This window comes from Atractosteus spatula, chromosome 3 (assembly GCF_055471065.1).
Source record: "Atractosteus spatula isolate fAtrSpa1 chromosome 3, fAtrSpa1.hap1, whole genome shotgun sequence".
Classification (NCBI taxonomy): Eukaryota; Metazoa; Chordata; class Actinopteri; order Semionotiformes; family Lepisosteidae; genus Atractosteus; species Atractosteus spatula.
In genome coordinates, this window is record NC_142708.1 from 2130950 (window position 1) to 2151495 (window position 20546).

Genomic DNA, 20546 nt, shown 5'->3' on the forward strand with positions numbered 1-20546 from the left:
ATTAAACCAAATGTCGAGTCACTGCAGTAACACTTGAAATTGAATTGTATGTTTTAAAGCAAGTAATAATTGACATACCTACTTGGGATTTTTAAAGAAAAACAGGACTGAAAGTACAGTACTTCTTGTTGTTATTCCAAAGGAAAACAAGAGGAATTCTTCCAGGCTGTATATTTTTTCTCTTTCTGGGATGTGTACTTTGATGCAAAGTTTTGGCTTTCAGCACAGTGCAGTGCCCGCTACACTTGCGTCTTTCTGCTGTCTTTTATTGTTGGAGTTAACCAAGCTGCAGCCTTAGACATTTATAATTCAAGGTGTTACGAATACTTAATGCGGCTGAGATGAGGAGATCTGTACACGAGAGGTCAGGTCAGGTGAGTACAGTACGGTTCAGAGAGGAAACAGGGCTTCACTGATCTCTGCTGGCGAGGCTGGTCACTGGCTCTGGAGTGGAGTGGTAGAGGAGGTCAGAAGATCACAGTGGCATCGTGGGGCTGTGATACACATTCAGAGCCTGCTACCCATTAGCCAGGGTAGAGGCTGTGACACGGGGATGGACGCTCTTTCTTTCTGAGGCCCGGCCCACTCAAACGCAGGGTCTGCCTGTACGTGTCACAGCAGAGTGGAGTGGTTCATGGAGGATCAGTCATTGGTCAACAGCAGACTGTGGTCATTCTAACAGCAGGTCAGCTGTCCTCCAGGAACATTCCTGGTCAAACCCATTGTGTGGAGAGAGGGGAATAGTTTCCACCCATCCATCCATCCATCTTCCAACCTCTTTATCCAGTACAGCCTCGCAGGGGAGCTGGAGCCTATCCCAGCAGGCAACTGGGCGCAAGGCGGGGTACACCCTGGACAGGACACCACCCACAGACACAGACAGGCACACACTCACATCAGGGCCAGTTTTCCCAGAAGCCTTTTTTCCTAGACGCATGTGTTTGGCCTGTGGGGGCCACAAGAACATGGGGAGAACATACTGTACAAACTCCACACAGACAGCACCCCAGGAATTGAACCCAGGACTCGAGTGCTGTGAGGCAGCAATGCCGACCACTGCACCACCGTGCAGCCTGGGAAAGGTTTTCTTGTGACTTATGATGCTGTCCAACAATTGAACAGTGCTGACACCCTTCATTAAGAACATTAGTACAGTTGCAAATGAAGTGGCCATATGGCTCATCTAACCAATTGAGTTGGTAGTTAGTAGATAATAAACCTGAGTAGCTTGTCCAGCTACTCTCTTTCTTGAGGGATGCCCGTGTATCGGCTTCAACATCCTTAATGGTTAGCTTGTTCTGTTCTCCCACATCCCTCTGTGTAAGTATGTTTCACCTGTTCTCAGTTTTAAATGCACTTCCACATATTTTCCATTTACTCTTCCCCTAGCATGGTTGTTTTCCACCATCCCTTAAATCATGCACTACCCGGTCTGCTAGGCACAAACAGTGGTCTCTCCTTCTGTATCTTTCTTGCTTTTGTGCTGAATTGTAGACTTCCTATAGATACGTCTTCTCTGTGCCTGTCCTGGTACAATTTGCCAGCAGCCATATCACCCTGCAACTCCCAGCTGGCAGCCCACTGGGGCTCAGCAGCTGTGAGCCTGGTCAGTTCCTGGATGGGAGACTCCTGGGAAAGCTAAGGCTGCCTCTGGGAGGGGTGTTAGTGAGGCCAGTAGGAGGTGCTGCTGTCTGTGTGTCCTAATGCCCCAGAATAGTGACGAGGACACTATGCGGTAAAAAGGTGCCTGAGGTCCTGACTTTGTGTGGTCATTAAAAATCCCAAGGCGTTTATTGAAAAGAGTAGGTGTGTTACCTCGGCATCCTGGCCCAATTTCCCCCTGGCCTTTACCAATCATGGCCTCCTAATAATCTCCATCCATGAACTGGCTCCATCACTCTGCTCTCCTCCCCACTGATAGCTGGTGTGTGGGGAGTGTCCTGGTGCACTATTGCTGCTGACGCATCATCCAGATTAATGATGACTGAGGTGAGAGTCACTTCCAGACTCATCTTCAAGGACAGTGCATAGTGTCTGAACAGGCTTATGATCATCATCATGTATCACATTTCAATGCATCTGTTTGGTTCTGCAGACTCCTGGTGGAGGCCTTTGTATTGGGAAATTGTGACTGGATGGCAGCAGTTTCACTCTTTGCTGAATTGATAGAGTGTCCAAACAATGCTCTGGCACATACTGTACCTGAGGGTGCATTTAAACCCAATCCTACTTTTGGAATGCATACAAACATAGGCCTCAAAGACATAAGTTCAGGTACAGTATTTCACATGATAGAGTTATTATTTCGTGATTTCTTACAACTCCGATCTCATACTGTTGTACCGTATTTCTTCGAATATGAAGAACAATCTAGACACTCAATTCATATTTAAAAAACACGGGTCTGATAACCTAAATATAAGACCAGGTGGGTAGCTGCGTCAGCATGCGTAGGCTGCAAAGGAACAAGTAATAGGTTTATTCCATGCTGAAAAAAAGAAGAAAGAGAACACAACGTTTCGGCCATGGAGCCTTCTTCAGGTCAGACCTTGTGTTCTCTTTCTTCTTTTTTTCAGCATGGAATAAACCTATTACTTGTTCCTAAATATAAGACCAACTTTTTAAATGCAAATTGCTGTTATAACCCCCAGAACAACAAGAGATAAGTAGCCAAATAGATAAGATGAATATAACAGCCTCCGTAGTTTGTGGCTTTTGTTAAGTTCTTACCTGCACGTTCTTTAAAAAAAACAATCTAGTTGTGCAGTATTTCTTTCTTTCAGTGGAAGGAGGAAGGAATGGCAGTTAAATACTTTTTTTGAAGTTTTCCTTTTAAATAAGAATTTTGTCTGAATTTTGCAGTAAGATCAAAATTCAGACAGCCCTAGACTGTACATTCCTTGACGTGTGCGAATAGAGACCCTTATTTTAATGAATAAAGCGGATGACAGATTGCAAGTGGACCCAGAAGATTGATATATATATACACATCACCACTGCTAATAAAGTTAAAGAACTTCTCATCTGTCACCAAGTACATAAAACACTACAGTGTTTGTTATTTTTTATTATATATATTTTAATCAATATTTAATTTGATCAAAAATATCTTTTTTTACTGGTGGGGGATACTGAGGAGAATATCTGAAACTGTTATTAAAGCCAATAGACAATCAAGAAAAAAGGAAGATGAGCTGCTGGCCCACTGTGTAAATTGACAGGCGTCACACAGAGGGAGTTTAATTAACGAGTTACCTCTCTGTGTTCCCCTCTCCCTGTACACGATCCTGGGCCCAGTAGCTGTGCTTTCACAGCGCATGTGGCTGCTCTGGCGTTTCTGATCAATGTTTTCCGCAGGACTTTGTTGCTTCAGTCTTTGGTTTCATAGGACTTCACTCTGTTAATTCAAAGTTTTGTTTTGTTTGTCTTGTGAATTCTTCAGAACGACGCACAAAACCAGGGGGGCACAAGTGAAAGCTAGTTGGAAGTGCATTTTAACATAGAGAACCAAAGGCAGTTCTTTACCCGAAGAGTTGTGGGAGTGTGGAACAAGTTGCAGAGTCATATTGTGAAAGCTGATACACTTGTGTCTTTCAAGAAAGAGTTGAGATGAGATCCTTGATCAATTATCTATCAACTTCTTAACAGTCCAGATGACCTGAATGGCCTCCTCTTGTCTGTCACTGTTCTTATGTTTGTAATGTAGAAGGTAATCAGTGAGCAGTATAGTGTAAATCAGTTCGTACCACTAAATACCTGTTCCCACCACTAAAAACCAATTGGGAATTTGTAACAGAACAACTGGGATTGCCAGTAGCGACTGTATATCAGCTTCATTTAACACCGTGAGCTGTGGAGTCTGGGGTGTAAATTTAAAAGGGGCTCAAAGCGGTTCTGTACGTGAAGGAAATCTGAACTTCCAAACTGTTTCTGAAACGTTATTTTTAACTCGGGAGACTGTTACGTTAACCCCCCTGCAAGTTCTGACACGTTGAATAGTCGCCACTTAATTGAAAAAAAGAAGTGGCGTCGTGCGACAGAAATAAATATGTGACTTAACTTTTGTTTTTGTGTTCCACCTGCCTATTTATTTTTTCAGAAAAATGTGGGGTAAGTGGATTAGAAATACAGTAATGTCGTGTTGTTTTTTTCCTCCGGTGAATGTTTGTACGTGAAGAGTGCAGTCGGATGATAGCTGTCGGGGCCCCGTACAGGTGAAATCAGAAACAGCTCTCATTCCCGCATAGAAGCGCCGCAGCTTGTCAGGCCTTCAGATCCGGCGCTCGTTTAGGGGGAAATGTTTGTTTCTCGCAGGAATAAAGGTGGTTGTTTTGTTGTTGGGTTGTTTTTTTTTTGCAGCAACAGCAGCAACCACAGCACAGTGGGTTAAACAGTCAGTCGCAGCCGGGGCGTAAAACAGAAGAAATGGAAATAATAAGAGAAAACGTGAGACGTTCTCCTTGGCATTGTGCTTACACATCCCTCAGCCCTTTAATCTGCGAAGGATGCGACGTCTCTCCCCTGATATGGCAGCACTTTGTTGAGTTATGCTGCCTTTTAACATCGCCGAACTCTCTGGATTCTCCGAGACTGCGGGGTAAAAATAAAGCGCCGGTGCCGAGCGCAGCGCAGATGAGCCTCCGTGCGAGACACGGGAGCCGGTGACAAGTGACAACACAAAAAGGTCATGTCACTTTTAACTGGCTCCATTAGATCAGGCTGATTTCCCCTGTGCCTGAGCGCAGTTTGATTTGGAGACGTGACTTAAAGCGGTAGTTGCCGTAATTGTTTTCTTCGTTCTTCCCCGTGAACTTTGTGCCCGCTGTGCTAATGATATTCGGGCTGTGTTGGCTGGGAGTGTTGGCTCCCTCCTTTCTCGGGGCGACGGTGAAAAGCAGCTCGCTGCATCCAGATCCGCCCTTGTTCTGCGCTCGGGATGTGGGACAGCTGGAGCTGAGGCTTCAGGGTGCAGCCGACCCGACTGCGCCGTCGCCGCCGTGACCTGCCGAGTTTGTGGTCACACACACACAAGCGAAAATAGACTGCAGTTATTTGTGCAACTTAATGTTCTAGCGATCACGCCCCGTGATGGAGTGTGTTTTTTCTGGAGAGAGGCAATGTGTCACACTACATGGTCTGTAATAGCTAGTGGACTTCATTAACAGTTATTCCCTCGGGACGTGCCGGAGGAAGATTGAGGTACCTGGGCTTTTCTCTTGGCTAAGGGATGATAATGACCTTCTTAAGCTGCCGGACGGGAAATACAGTACACCCATTCACACATTCTTCAGATCTGAAGTGTAGCTCTTAATTTTTTACCTTTGTCTTAAATCATGATGCTGTTTATTGTGCATCATACAGTAACATGACGTGAATGGATTGTAGAGCTCCTTTATTTTATTGGTTTTGTCTAAATTGCAATAAATTAATTAGCCAATTACAATTACCAATTACATCCTTCCCACTGGTGTTTACCTACTGTAGCAGTTTCTTGATGAATCACGTTATTGCAGCTTAAGCCTCAATGACAAAGCTCCTTAGTAAAGTGATCATGTTGGAAATACATGTTAGACGTTTCTTTTAAAATGTCATAGAAATATATTGCTTACATGCCAGAAGTTGTGCGCTTCAGTTTGGTTGTGTTGTCCCTGTTGGAGTATCGGTTGGTGTGTTAATGTGTATTGCTATACAGTATGGTGTTCCCAAAATGTAGATTGTATTTAATTTGGATGTATTGATTTTTGATTCTGCCAGTTGTGTTTCTAGTTTGCTGTTTGATTTGCTGATGGTCGTGTAACACAAGGTGCAGCTGCAGCTGCAGTATATCCACAGGTGTGACCAGTAGCTCCTTATTGACACAGTGTCTCAGTTTAGCCCTGACAGCTGCAGACGTTGCTGCCTGTCTCATTTGTTCATTGAAGCCCCTACTGTATCTGTCCGTGTGTTCCCTCTTCTGGGGTTTGTGCACAATACTGGGGAGGGGATAAAAGTCGCCATGGGTTGAGATGTTTTGCAGTCTAAAACAACAATTCTGGAGAAGGCATGATTGAGAGCCCAATGTGTCTATCATTCTTGATATCATAAGTAGGTCTGGATACCTTTACTCTGGTAGTTTAAGAAAGTAAATTGTTAAATTACCCAGGTTTTCTAGAGTCATATCGTGAGAGCCCTGTGAGAGGATGGCAGGTTCAGGTAAGATGGCGTCTCTCACCTGAACTACATTTCCCAGAAGGCCATGGGGGGGGAAGGCCTGCCGTCCACAGTCACCTGATCAGCTGGGGGGTGACAATCGGACAGGTGACGCTCTAAGAACCAGAAAGCCAGGAATTCTGGAAAGGAAAAAAGAGAGAGCTACTGTCTCTATGTAATATAAGCTTCAGAAGAGTTTTGAAGCTGGTAAGCAGCTTAGCTTCCACGGCATTTTATAGTGACGGATGCAGGAAGACATTTAGTCAGTAGCACAGAGGAGAGCTGGGCTTTTGTTTGGGTTTGTTTGAGACGGTTTTGGGTCAGTTCTCCACAGTCTAAATATAAAGAGCACTAGTTTGGTGCCTGTTAGTAGTTTCTGTGTCTCTTGAAAAGAGCACTTGCTGTGGTACTTCAGTGCCCGGGCATGTTGCACCTGACAAAGCTGTCATTTCTGCTGAAGGACTCATCTGGAGGCAGGCAGCCTGGGCCACACACTGCGCAGATCCCCCAGGTCTGAAGCCCCACCACCTCCGAGGAGTATCGGGCCGGGCAGCTGTGAGAGGTTGCAGTGCTGTTCCGCGACTTGAGTGAAGCCGCCGGAGATGTGTGTCGAATGCAAAGCGCCCTGTACGTTTTGATGCATCGCACTCTCCCCTGCCCTCCTGTTGGCAGCAGAGCCCAGCTGTTAGTGTGCCAGGGTCGCGTCGGACAGCAAGGAGGGGGGGAGTCTGACGACACGCGCGTGGTCTCGTGTCAGTGTGCAGCTGCAGTGGTGAGCTGGCCTGCATAATAAACTCCCCAAAAAACTTTTTCCAATTGAACCGTAGCCAAAGAAGAAGCCCGAGCTATCATTTTAAAGGCGGCGCTTGTAAGTAGACCTGGAAGGGCTTTAGAGAAGACAGGCTAACAAGCCCCGCCGAGCCTCACTCAATCAGTGCACAAGATTGGACCTCGGATCGGAACTGGTATCACACGGTCACCTTCTGGTCCACATAGTCTGCAGAGGCCTGCTGAGGACACGGTCCAGTCCTCACTGCAGGGAGGTGGGACAGACCTGGAGACCTGGCGACAGATTCATTTCATTTCATAAGATGTCGTTCCTTAGTGGCATGATCTTTATTTTAGAATAGTGTTCTTGCAGCCACATTTTCACTCTTTTGGTATGTTTTGGGAGACAGTGTATTACTTATGTTATTCCAAAGAAAATGATCACAGTGACTGACAGTTTTGGAGGTGGTGGTGGGGGCAGGTGTTCATTACAACAGGAGCTTGTTTGCATGGAAATATTTGCTTAAATGAGGCCTATTTATTTTAAGTATGAATCAAGATCATTAAATCACACTCTAACATATAAGAGCAACCATGACAGCCCCACTTTTAAGTTGAAATGGACTTTCAAACATGTACACTGATTCCTGTTTCATGAAACATCTGGTGTTCTGTGTACATATGGTCTTCCAAAGGAGCTCCGCTCTGGCAAACAGCACGACAGCAGTTTGTTTTTGTCTATAAGACTGTGTTTAGAAAAATACACATGCCTGAAAGTCCCGTCTCCTCATGACAGCATATAATATCTATTTATCATCATTGTGCAATTGATTAATTAAATAATGTAAGCATTGAGCTAATACAGCGGCAGCTTCCAACCTTTATAATTACTAGATAACGGTGTTTCGAAAACTATAGATGTAAAATCAAATACTAAAGTTGAAACACATACGGGGGTAGTGTTTTTAAGTGCGTCATGAGTGTGGTATAGTAGATGGTCACTTAATGCTGTTGCCTCACAATCCAAGACTTTTTTGATTGCCGACTGGGGAACATTTGTGATGGAGATTGCATGTTCTTCTGTTTTTGTGTGGCTTTCCTCTGACCTGAAAGTCAAGCTGTACCATACTCAAGAAATATTAATATTGAGTTTAATAGTTATGATTATTATTGTTGAACAAGAATAAGTAATTCAGTAAATGGATCCAGGGCAGTAGTTAATTATCTATTTTGGAAAAAGTGATGGTTTGCATCAGGGTAAAGACTTTTTCATAAAATAGTTGTCATCATATTTAAATTCTTTGATTAATTACATACTGGATTTGCATCGATGACTAACAGTTGGTAGAGTCATACGTTTGCATTCAAAGAATGAGATCGGTACAGAATCCTTTGCTCTTGCAATTTAGATGTCATAGTGTTTTACTGTGTTTTTACAGTAAGTGCAGTGTGTAGGCATTGCCATAACACCATAGACAGACCAACACACAGACAGACCCAGTCATTACTACAGTGCTCTCTCTGTAAATGCTGTAGATCCACTGTTTTATATGTAATTATTTTGCTCCTTCTAAAATAAAGGCGGCACAAACTTTGATCTAAAGCCGAAAGCTTAGCAAGTCTGTCACACCGACATGTACTGTATTCCGCATGACGGTTATTAGAGTCATGGTAAAAAAAAAAAAACAAATCAGGACGGTGCTTTATTTAACCAGCCAGTAATCCAGCTCTTGACATAATTTATTCCGGTTTGGGCTTTAATGCTGGAAGACAACATGTTTTTATCCGCGCAACTGCCTGAGCACAGCTGACATTCCTTCTGCAGGGACGTCAGTCCCTGTGCCTTTTTTCCGAGTATTATTTATTTTACAGATGCGGGTTGTTGCTGTGAACAAGGCCGTTTTGTTTTTTTTTTATAACGTACCCCCTGGGCGAGCGCTCGCAGAACAGAAAGAGATCTCTCCCTCTTTGTGTCTTTCTCGCTATTTTCTGTCTGCTTTCTGCGGCGCATCAGCGCTACAACGCGGCAGAGTCAAGCGAAGAGAAAACGGCGATAAATACTTGACATTATTGACTACTTTCTCGGGTTCCTGTCCTTTCTGTAGACAGAAGCCCACTGTGAGGCTTTAACTGTGGATAATTTGGGATAATTATCTGGGCTTTACTGCTGTGTTGGAGAAATGAGGCTTAAACTAAACCGCTGAACCTATTTGTGTTATTGATTAAGACATGCCTTATGGTGTTTATTTAAGTATACGAGACAACTTAAATATGAGGCACAATCTCTGCTGAAGAAAAGCTCCAAAGGTTTTTTAACAAATGCCACCGATTTGCAGTTCCATACATCAGTTTTATAAGGCTTTTCGCTGTGTGAACATGACCCTGCTCCTTCCATGTGTGAGAGGCAGAGGGGACTGGGAGACATTATCTGTGCTGTACAGTCATCCACCAGCACAAACAGAGCGATGGGCTGGGCTCCGACGTTGCCCGTTTTCCCACGAGCCTGCAGTGACTGCTCCATTCCTTTTGCCTGGGCCACCTGATCTTAATAGCCATCCACCCGTATGACGTCTTGATTTTTGCGAACAAGGAATCGGGAGGTTTTTAATTAACATCCAGTTCTGGCATTACCTCACGCAGATCAAGCTACAAGACAACATCCAAAATTAATTATTTTTACACATCCCATAATCCCCTGGGACTCTGGTCAGGTCCAGGTTTAACCAGGGTGTACAATTGCAGTACAGAGAGAGAGAAATCAGGATCGAAATGATAAGCAAATACTGTAGATCAGGATCATTGATTTCTGCCTTCATACAGTACTTCTGAATGCTAAATAATCTCAGGTCTCTCTTTAGTTTTAACAAAATTAAGGATAGAATCACAAATTCACTAACTGAACTTTTGTATGTACTGTGTAGTATAACCCTTATTTTATATAACACCTTTCACACCAATTACAGATTTGTATTTCCTATACAGTTGTTTGTTGGTATTTGTGTCATCTGTGATTGCTGAACTGATTTGCTGAACTAACATTTTTTTATCCAAAGCAACTTACTTTTGCACTTATACACACATTATACAACCATGCATTTTAACTGGAATAATTTGTGTGTCTCAGCTGGGATTTGAACCCATAACTCTCCACTTCTGCAGCTAGAACCCTGACCACTGCTGCACTGCCAGCTAACTGGGGTTGTAGCTGAACCAGAGCGACAGCACGGTACACTGCAGAGTAAGGCAGGTCCTTCAGACAGCGCTCAACACACTCTAAGAGGAAAGAATCACACACACTTGTTCGATGTGAAACACAACTTACAGAGGAGAGCAGAGACAGCCGCATCGCTCCTCTCTCTCCCTCTCTTCTCCCTTACATTTCTTTCAAGTGCAGTTTGAACAAGAGGTGACGGGGACTGCGAGTTCATTTCAGCTCTTAAGAAGATGCTTCTCTCCAGAGGTTTCCCCGTTATCACAAAGAAATATTGATCATACTATCTGCGGTTACACTGGAAGCAGCTTAGTGCAGAATCAACTGTTTCAAGATCTTTCTTGATGTGTCCTGCAGTTACATCCTGTGGGCGCCTGTGTTAGAAATTAAACTTGTCCAAATCCCAGCGCCCAAAAATGCAAAGATCTACACTTTCCGTGTTCAGCGCTGTCAAGCAGGCTCGTTCGCCCTGCCTCCTTCCGGCCCCACAGGTTTGGATGTACTGCAGTGGAAACCCTGCGCTGGCCTGGTACAGACAGGGCACGGCCGCCAGTCCTGCTCTGCACAGTTAAGGGGTCAGCATGGTCCTTCCCCGGCCAGGCTGGGGGTCACTAGGTCACCAGGGGGCTGTGGACCACTGCTGCTGCACAGCGTGGCCTGGTGTCAAACCCACAGCCTCAATGCTGTAGCATTCAGCGTGCACGCCAGTCAAGCATCTTGTTGCATTTATTTAAATCTACTTCTGCCCCAGATCTTTATCATGTTCATTTAACATCAGTGGTGCCTCTTCTGTACTGTAAAAGCCCTGTGTTACCTGTAGTTACTGCAGCAGCAGACAAGCCTTGGTTCTTCAGAGGCCAGGAGAGCAGAAATAGAAGACCGTTCAGGTCCACTTCTGTTTTGCATGGTGGATGTGCAAGGACACCTTATTTTTTATATTGAGAGGAAAATTAGTCTTGTCAAAGTCAAATCTTTAAAAACATAGGCAAGAGATTTTTTTTTAACTTCAGGCCTTTCAAATCAAACCTGAGTGTTTTTAAGTGTGTTAAACTGGTTGTAGGTTTGAAGTTTACTGGTTATCTGCTGGAGGCAGCCTTGAACTGACATGATAAAGGTTAAATAAAAGTAGTTACAATTGAGAGGAGGCCATTCACCCCAACTAGCCAATTTGGTTATTAGTAGCTAATTGATCCCAGGATTTCATCCAGCTGTTTCTTGGAAGAAGCCAGGGTATTGGCTTTAACATCATGGCTGTGCAGCATGTTCCACACTCCCACCACCCTTCCTGTAAAGAAGTGCCTCCTTTTCTCAGTTTTAAATATAATTTCACGTAGTTTCCACTTGTGCCCTCTGGTTCATGTTTCACTGTTCATTCTCAAGAGGTCCACTGGATTGACTGAATCAATGCATTTGAAAATGCTGAATATCTAAAGTATTCATAGTCTTCGCTGTCCAAGAGTACAGAGAGTGTTCCTTCAGACTGTCTGTGTAAGAGTCCACGCAACATGCTATGTGAAACTGCAATATTTTCTATGATTCAAAACTAAACTATATCTGAGCTTTAGGCTATGAATACAGTATGCTAGTGGCCAGAGCAATTGCCACATGTTTGTACGATACAGAAATCTGACCAAGACTATTGGGATCATCATTTGTCCCAGCATGGCAGCATTATAGTCTCCCTTGGAAACTTATTTTCAAATCAGAAACCCATCTGTGACGCTGAATTGGAATGCTGTGACATTATCTGGTCCAGGCCAACACACACCAAACACCCAGCTGTAATGTTCAGAAACACTAGTACTTTTCATTTATAATGGATATATATTATTTATAATAACACAAGAACAAAGTCTCAGTTCTTTTTTGAGCTACTCACTAACTTCTTCTTGAAGTCCACCTTTAGCACAACCAAGCAGCTAAACTCCTTACTGGCCTCAAATAAAACGAAGCAGTCTGCCCTGAGACTCTTCTCACATTTTCAAATGTTCAGAACTAAAATAGCAGTTTCCTAAAACACACCAAATCCCCTGGTCCAAAGTCCATATCTATCCCTCCTGAGAATGGTGCACAGAGCAGTTCTGTCTTTCAGATAGCAAACTTCCACCCAACTGAACCAGGAAGCTTCTGCTTCCTGCTTTTTAAACAGTCACCCGACCAATTGCCTTCCTGCAGCCGGTCATGTGACTGAGAGTGGCAGGCCCTTCCTCCAGAGGCCTCTGGGTAATGTGGTCCTAACAGGGCTGTGCTCTTACACATCCATCTACAATTTGAGAAAAATCTCGAATCCCGTACCTGTAATTAGAGGTTATATACCTTTATACAGACTAGTGTTTCTTTTTGTTTTTGCAGTTTTTGCAGATTTTTGCAGTGACAAGTGTCCCATGCGCTCACTGCCATGTTCTTTTCCCTGGGGTTCAGTGGTGGGTTTTCAGTGTGCTGAGATTATCGCTGCTCCGGCAGCTGTGGACCACTGGAGCACACTGTTGGCATCTGACATCATCGCCCGAGTCTGCCGAAACTTCTCACAGGGTTTTCTTCCTGGGGAGGGGGGCAGAGTGAGACGGCAGCAGAGGCGGACAGTCTTACTTTAATCCTGACAACGGCTCTCTTCTCTTCTTTTTTTCCCTTCTACTTCCAGCAGCAGGCAGTGGAGGACATTCTAGAGGACGATGACGAGGAATATGACAAAGACGACAAGGTAATTATCTGCGCTGACATTCTGCCACTCTGGGACGGGCATTTTTAGACATGACACTGTCTCACTGGCAGTTTACAGAAGAAGAGTGAACATCTTCCCTCACACTCCTCCGCCACCTGAAACGCACAAGAAACAGAACAAAACATCGCTGTTTGTCTTCCAAACGACAGCTGGTGTGCATTGCAAGGAGAGACAGAGATCTTTCAGCTTTAAGGTGCTTTATTTGCTTTCCTCCAGACCCTCAGTAAATAATTTAGCTTGTCTCCCAACTTGATAGCTTTTCCAAAGGCCACTCTGGTGTCACTGCATTCAAAGATCACGCATGTGTCTTACAGTTCATTTTACAGGCCATTTTTACTCTAAAAAGATGTTTTTTATAATAAAAGCAAAAAAAGTCATTCAATCTTTTGAAGTAGAGGTGGGAAATGACAGAGGTTTTCTTTTGGTTTTTGAAGTAATATTGGCAGTATATTCTGTGTGCTTTTTTATTGCTTCCCTGCAGAGTCTAGAAGATGTAAATGATGTCAACATAAACACCTTATGCATTTCCCATTCTGTATTTCTAGTTGGCGTCTGCTACCTACATGTAATTCTCCACCCTCGTCTATTAAATGTTATCTGCCAGGCATGTGCCCAGTCTTGAATTTTGTCTAAATCGTTCTCAGCATCTTTCACATCCTCTGCCATGTCTGCTGATTGTCCTAATTTGCTCTGTTACCAACTCTCTTTAATTTGAAATACATCCTAGTACTTCGTGTAAAAAAAACAAACACATTTCAAGAACTGAACTCAACAGCTGACTTAAAATTAAGCAAAATAAATGGGCTGACAAAATGAAAAATCCTTAAAATTGTCGAGCAGTGGTTTTGGAATCATGACTAGCCAGTAACAAGAAAGTGTTTGTTTAAAGAATACAAAGAGGGTTAAATCAGTGTCATTTATTCTTCTGGTGGGTATACAGTATATTTTGCATATCATTACACTGAGAAACCATGGAAAAAGCATGTTTCAAGACAACAGGAGGACTGGTGGTTCTCCAGACCAAGTGCTGAGGGTTAAGCCTCTGGAAGAGCCTTTGTCCTCTGACATGTGCTGGCAGCAAGCTGGGCGATCACTGGGAATATCGCTAATGAGCGAAATGAGAAAATAGAAATGAAAATCCTGAATAGAGCAGCTTTTGCTGACTTATTGTTTGATAGGGAAGGATTTTTGTTTTCAGAAGTATTGCCATGATTTTTTGCTTCTTCATCATCATTATGACTAGGGCTATTAAGATGGACGTGCTCTAAAGAGAACCAGGGGTGAAAGACCTTGCAGATGGTTCGGGCTGCCTTTCACATTGTAGACCTTAATGCAGTGGATGGGATTTCAGTTTTTTTCTTCACCTGACAGCTGATGTTGTGATTTTTGCGAGTCAGTTAATCCCAACATTTTTCAGTATAGTCCATGTAGTAGCTTACATGAATTCTAACACAATAGTAGCACTCTCCGGGCATCACAGGGTTAAAACAGCCGACGTTATACTGATGATATGATGTGCACTGGGGGCACACATTTGTTCAAAAAAAGTTTTGTTGCTAAAGGCTATGCGCTTTATAAAACTGAGCGGAATGTCTGCAAAGAAAAAGTTTTTTTTTCTTTTCAAAAAGACAGATGAAAAGATGCAGATTATCATGAATGCATTACAACTTTCAAATTCAAATGAGGGAGCTGCACTCTGAGCTAGACTCCCGTCGTTAGATTCAGACCAGCGATTATTATTCACATAAGAGGAATCCATTATTAGTACACATTGGACCCGAGCACTACAAATAGCAGGAAACCCACAAAGACTACAATTTACCAACTCTGACTTCATGCATTTTGATCTATTGCACTGTTCAGCTGTTAGCGTTTCATTTGAGCTGCTGCCAACTTGAAAGGCTACATTTTTCTTATTTCTCTTCCTATCTCTCTCCCACCACCCCCCACTCCCTTTCAGTCACAGCTTTGTGTGTGTGCCCGCGCTTTACTCCTGGTTAAGCGTACAACAAATGGAGTCCTGAGGCTGAGCAAATCTGTCTTCTCCATTCACTCGCAGAGAGCCACCTCTAACTCTCATTACCTTTGCTGTTTGCTGGAATGGTAAAATATTAAGGCTGGGTCAGAAGAGGCCTTTTCATGGGATGAAAGTAGAAAGATTAATAAATGTGCCAAGGCCTCATTTTAATTGAACATGAAGCACATGTTGCAAGTAGGGGAGAAGTGTTCCAGATGTTTAACCCTGGCCTTCTCTGTGTGCCACACGGCACCTATTGCTGGGGAACCTTTGGTCCGGAGGCTAAATGGGGAATCACACAGCCCAACCCTGCAGCACCTGTTTCTCATTCAGCGAGGACCCCTCTCTGGCTTTGCCTAAGCCTCTGCATGTGTTCTCACTTAGCAGAGTGTTGGAGTTGTGAAAAGTGTCTTTCTTTGCAGCCGATGTAGATATTAGTCACCCACTCACGGAGAGAGGGTGAGGCGGCTGCAATTGCTGGAGACTGCTGGGCTGTTAAACTCAAGCAGGGACCCCAATGGAAAATCTATATTTTCCCTGGCATGTAGGTTAGGCCCCCAAGCACTTGAAGTTTAATCATTCGCACCTACAGTAACTCCTAATTTTCAGCTGAAGGTTGTCCTGTTGAGATGTTGCTGTTGTACCTTTAAAGAAGGTTGTTCATTCAGGTTTAACTGGTAAAATGCCAAAGCTGTATAAACGGGAGCAGATGTATGTTTGGATAAAACTGTCAGCCCTATATGTTGGAATTCTCCAGTAAAATAATTTATCAAAGCCAGCTAAAAGCAATACCTGTTCTTGTTATGGACAGATTGTTCAGTGACAAACTGTGCTGTCATCCTGGAACATTAGTGCAGGTCATTGCTGTAGTAAGATGGTGATAGGTGGAGACAAGATGGAGATGTTCTTATACGGACCACATTCCCCAGAAGGCAATGGGGAATGCCCTGCTCTCCTAAGTCACCTGACCAAGAGAAGGAAGATGATTGGCTGGCTGGTATTTAAAAACGAGGAATCAGGGGCCTTCAGTGGTTATCTTAGTTGGGGGAGCTGGCAGAGATGGTTATGTGCTGCACCAGAGGGAGAAAGAAGCAACTAACTTCTTTAAAAGAGTCTTGGACAGTCTTTATTATGAAGCTGGTAAGCATCTTAGGGGACTGGCTGTTCATACATTCAAAGAAGTGTGGGTGGAGCTCGGAGAAGAGCTAGATTTTGTTTTGTTAAAGCCTTCTCTCCATTTTTTTTCCCCTCAAGTTTTTTTACATTACAACTGTATCTGTGTGTCTGTTTTACCTGCCCTGCTGTAATAACTGCAGCACTGACCTAAAAGGCCACAGCGGTCTAGGCTGGTGATGAATCTAAATCAAGCAGACAGATGAGCAGGCTACTAAGCACATGGCAGCAGACAGTGATCAGGCTGTTGTGTCCAGAAAGCCCAGGACGTGTTGTTGGACAGGCAGGGGCTCAAGCTGGAGAAACAAACATTAAACACGAGGGAAATCCAAAGGCACAGTCGGGCAAGCGAGGATTCTGTAGCACAGGAGAGAATTCCCAAGGTTGAGGCAGGAATACACTGGTGCAGTCCTGGATGTGGGGAATCCAGGGATGTGAGCCGAGCCATAGAAGCCAAGAAGCACAAGTAAGAAAACGCCAAGACGTGGAAGTGCTGAGACTGAGCAGGGCAGAGTTGTCATGGCTGCCTCAAATATTCTGCTAGATCAAAGTGAATTATAGAGCAGTGGGATTGATTATCTTCATGATCGTGTCGTTGTGGCGATGGGCTGAATGACAGATTGATTCTAGTTCAGAGCGATGGCCGTGGTGCTGCAAGTTCGTAATGTGGGGCCCCACCAAGAGCAGGTGTGACGTCTGCTTCCTGGTTTTTAATTATTACTCTACCGGTTGTCTTCCTACAATTGGTCAGATGACAGAGGATGGCAGGTCATTCCCCTTCTTACAGGCTATTACTTCAAGAATGTGAAGACACCCTATAGCTGCAGTAGAGTTCTTCTCCAGTTACAGCTGTACTGAGGACAAAATGCTAGCCTGAAAGGACTGGGACTGTACAGCTCTTAACAACTGCACTGTTTGCACATGCTGTTTTCTTAGCACTACTGCTAAAATTAAATAAGCAGGAAGAATGTTTTAACACCTTTGTCTGCTGACATATTTATCTGGCTTTCAGCAGCCTGTAGAATGGATTATATAGATCTCAGGTCTTCCCTTTGCTTCTCAAGAGAATTCATTGTTTTAATCCTGCAAACTGAGAAAACACCTGTTCTGAGATATTGTAAATAGATTTCGAGAATTAAAGTTTAGGTTTACCAGTTGCTACAAGCCAAACGTGTGAACAAAATCCTGATGATTGTGTTATTAATACATTTACGAGTCCCCTGGGCCACTTGTGTCTACCATGTTTATCTCTGAGCATACAAAGGCGATGAGTGAAGCAATCTACTGTACATCCCCAGTGTGGCTAGTGTATTCCTGTATCAGTCTGGTGATATGCTGCCAAGCCAGAGAGCACACTGGAGGCACCCACTGCCTTCAAATGTGTTAGTTGTAATTTGAAAATTTCCTTAAACCCGAAGATCTACTGGGCCTAGTTTAGAACTGGGCCCAGAAAGGGGAGGGGGTCTCAGATTGATACTGTACTCTTGGGGTTAGTTTTGGGAACAGTGTAGACTGTTAATGTGCCAAGCAATGTTTCCTGCCAGGTTGCAGCATTTCAAGCTGAATTAGGCGATTTTGTTTTGGGTAGGACTTGCGTCAGTATTCCTGGACCTGTCGGAAATATGGGGCTGCTCCCGTGTTTGGACAGCAGCTGAGAGTGTGCAGTTAGACCGGGCTCGGTCATCACGGAGTGAGCAATGAGCGCCCTCGGGCCGCTAGCTGCTTCTACTCCGCAGCCTGTGGAGTGAATTCCTTCCCCCTCTGGGGACTAAGGCTGGCTGTTAGAAGATACTTCTGTTTCCAGTGCAGTTCTCGAAGCCACCGGGAGATGCTGGCACGCTCCAGTGGCGACTGGAGAAAGAGTCTGTAGCCGGGGGAAAGTATTTGTGATATGTTGCATGTAATGAAAATGCTGGGCTTTTGGTGCTTAGTTCCTCTTTGTTAGCTCAGCAGAAGGGTGTGTATAAGGGAGTCATAAGCTGTTCTACTAACGCCTACTACAAAATGTAGAAATATTGTTGTTTAATTAAATGGGAGAAAGTTATCAGGATATGTTATTTGTTTAAATCAGTTTAAGGGTGACTGAGAGGCATCCTTTCTGTTTTACATGTGTGTGCATTTTTATCCAGCAGCCATGGGTTAACACGCACGTGTCTGATGAAGGCAATCAGGTTTAGGAATACAAGAGCTTCACAAAGACTCGAAATGAGAGGAGGCTTTTGGCCCATCTAGCTTGTCCGATTGCTAGTAACCGATCTAAAGATCTTGTCCAGCGGTGATTTTGAACTCCCTGGAAATAAACATGGGCTAATATAAAAAATAATAATGTATAGTCAACTGGGAATCCATAGGCTTTTTGAAGATTGATGTTATTGAATTGGTGACAATCTCAGCAGTAATTTTACTCATTTTTAATCGATTTCATTTAATTACTTAAACCTTTTTGAAAGGAGAGGAGGCCATTTGGCCCATCAAGCGCATCTTGATTTCAAATGCTGAACTTCAGGATCCCTCTGTGTTGCGTCTTGCTGAGAGGAGAGTGTGCAAGAGCTCCTTTGAGTTTTACTTGTGCCATTGCAAATCTTCTGCATATTTGAAGTCAGGGGCTTATTGATGTACAGAATTCACCTTTGGCCTTGAATCCATGTAAGGTTAACAGCTGTCGGGCTGGGGGCAGAGCTGAAGCTCGTGATGGAAATACAGTCAGCTGTGATTCCTTAAGGGCTGTGTTGACCCCAGTGGCATTTATCTGTGAAGGGTTGTTTGATCACAGAAATATTTTCTTATCAAACTTCCTCCCAATGTTATACAACTTGTTCTTGTTATGATTAACACTAAAAAGAACAGTAATATTTTACAACTGAGGTTTATTATCTCAACTCTCATATTGCATCTACTGTATGTCACGACATGTTATTAAAAACCAAGGGCCAGCCACCCAAAGCACAGCCTTTAAGTGTCTTTCTTGCCAACCGGCTCTCCTTGCAGTTACAGAGTTTTGCTTCGCTTTTCAGCCTTTTTTCAGCCTTTCTTCTGTTACTGTGAATACATTTCCATGTGCCTAGAATTGCCCCATTGTACACCTGTTCACTGGGCTTCCAGTTGCTTCTGTTGTGTTTGTTGTAGATTCCTTTTGTTCTCAGAACATTGTGTTTGTTTTCGTCACACAGGGAACAAACCCCGCCTGCCAAAAAAAAGATCAGCCAATCAGATTTAATCTTAGAGAGGCAGGAGGAAAGCAGAGGTGCATGCAAACTCCACACAAACAGGCATCCTTAGCCAGAACTGAACCTAGGAGCTGCATGCCGCATCCTGCCCTGTTTGAAACATTTTTTTGCCAATACAATTCTTTCTAGCGGTTTTCTTCACAGATGATTTTCCCAACACTACTTTGGTTTTAACCAGATTCCAGTTACCTACAGTACGTCAGACAGCAGGCACACTGCTGCCTAGACCCCTGTGTGTGTATTTCCATGTAAAAGTAAATAATCTGCCAGCCTATTAGTAGAAATCAGTCCTTCAACAGGATGACGGTCACCAGGTATAAAGTGAGCTGGGAAAAAAGGGGATCAGATTATTTAGGCGCCATACATGAGCAAGACAGTTACTGTAAATAAGCCTCAGAAGTGTGAAACTATTTTAGTTAATGTACATGCAATTTTTAGAAATATTTAATTCATGTGCAGTTGCTTTAATTCTATATTTGCTTTTGGGTAACACCTGATTGTCTGAGCTGTAGTGTTTTAAAGTGTAAGAGTACCCTATTTCCACTGGGGAAAAGGCCTTTTGTGCTGATACTGAATTCCAATTATTGCATTGTAAGCTGAATACAATTCTCGTACAAAGAAACTAAACGTTATCCAAACGTATTGTTTTGCATAACCACCGATTATGCTATTTTTTGTCTGTTTTTTTGTTGTCAAAAAGGTCCCTGCGTTGTCTTGAAGACACACTGTTCTATTCTTCTCAACAATGCGCAGACGGATTTCAAAGCTGTTTGTTGTAGTTGGGTTTTTGGGCTAGAGAGAGAGAGAGAGAAAAAAGAGATTGTATCTAAGAGAGAGAAAAAAAAGAGCTAATCTTGTTTCCATTAGCGTTGGGAGACAGTAGCGGTAATCTAATAAACTAACAAAACAGCTGTAACTGTCTGATAGTGTGTGGTGTTTATTGATTGTCAAGCAGGTAGCACACTGGGTATTAACTGTGCCAGTATCGCAGGCTCAGCGCCCCAGGTAGGACTTGTGACGATTCCATCAGAATGACCCCTGGGCTACTCTTCCTTAATCAGACCTTCAGATTTCATGGCCAGCCCTGCTTCCTTTCTTCTATGGGGAACATTAGAGAAAATGCGTCACCCTTTTGCACTGTGTAATGCCGAAATCAGATCAGAATTCACGCACAATTATGTCAGGAGAAATCTCAAATTACAGCGCTGCTTATCTCCAGATAACACATGGAAAAATAAA

General features: G+C 43.6%; 1 protein-coding gene across 3 annotated transcripts in view; it reads left to right on the top strand.

Annotated features, from left to right (window-relative positions):
* The window catches only part of mctp1a (multiple C2 domains, transmembrane 1a), a 215668-nt gene that overhangs the window by 164364 nt on the left and 30758 nt on the right, over positions 1 to 20546 (top strand). For all 3 annotated transcript variants that reach the window (XM_088910243.1, XM_088910244.1, XM_088910245.1), the window contains one exon: positions 12810 to 12869. In XM_088910243.1, coding sequence (XP_088766369.1) covers positions 12810 to 12869 — 60 coding nt within the window. The remainder of the gene's footprint in view (positions 1 to 12809; positions 12870 to 20546) is intronic.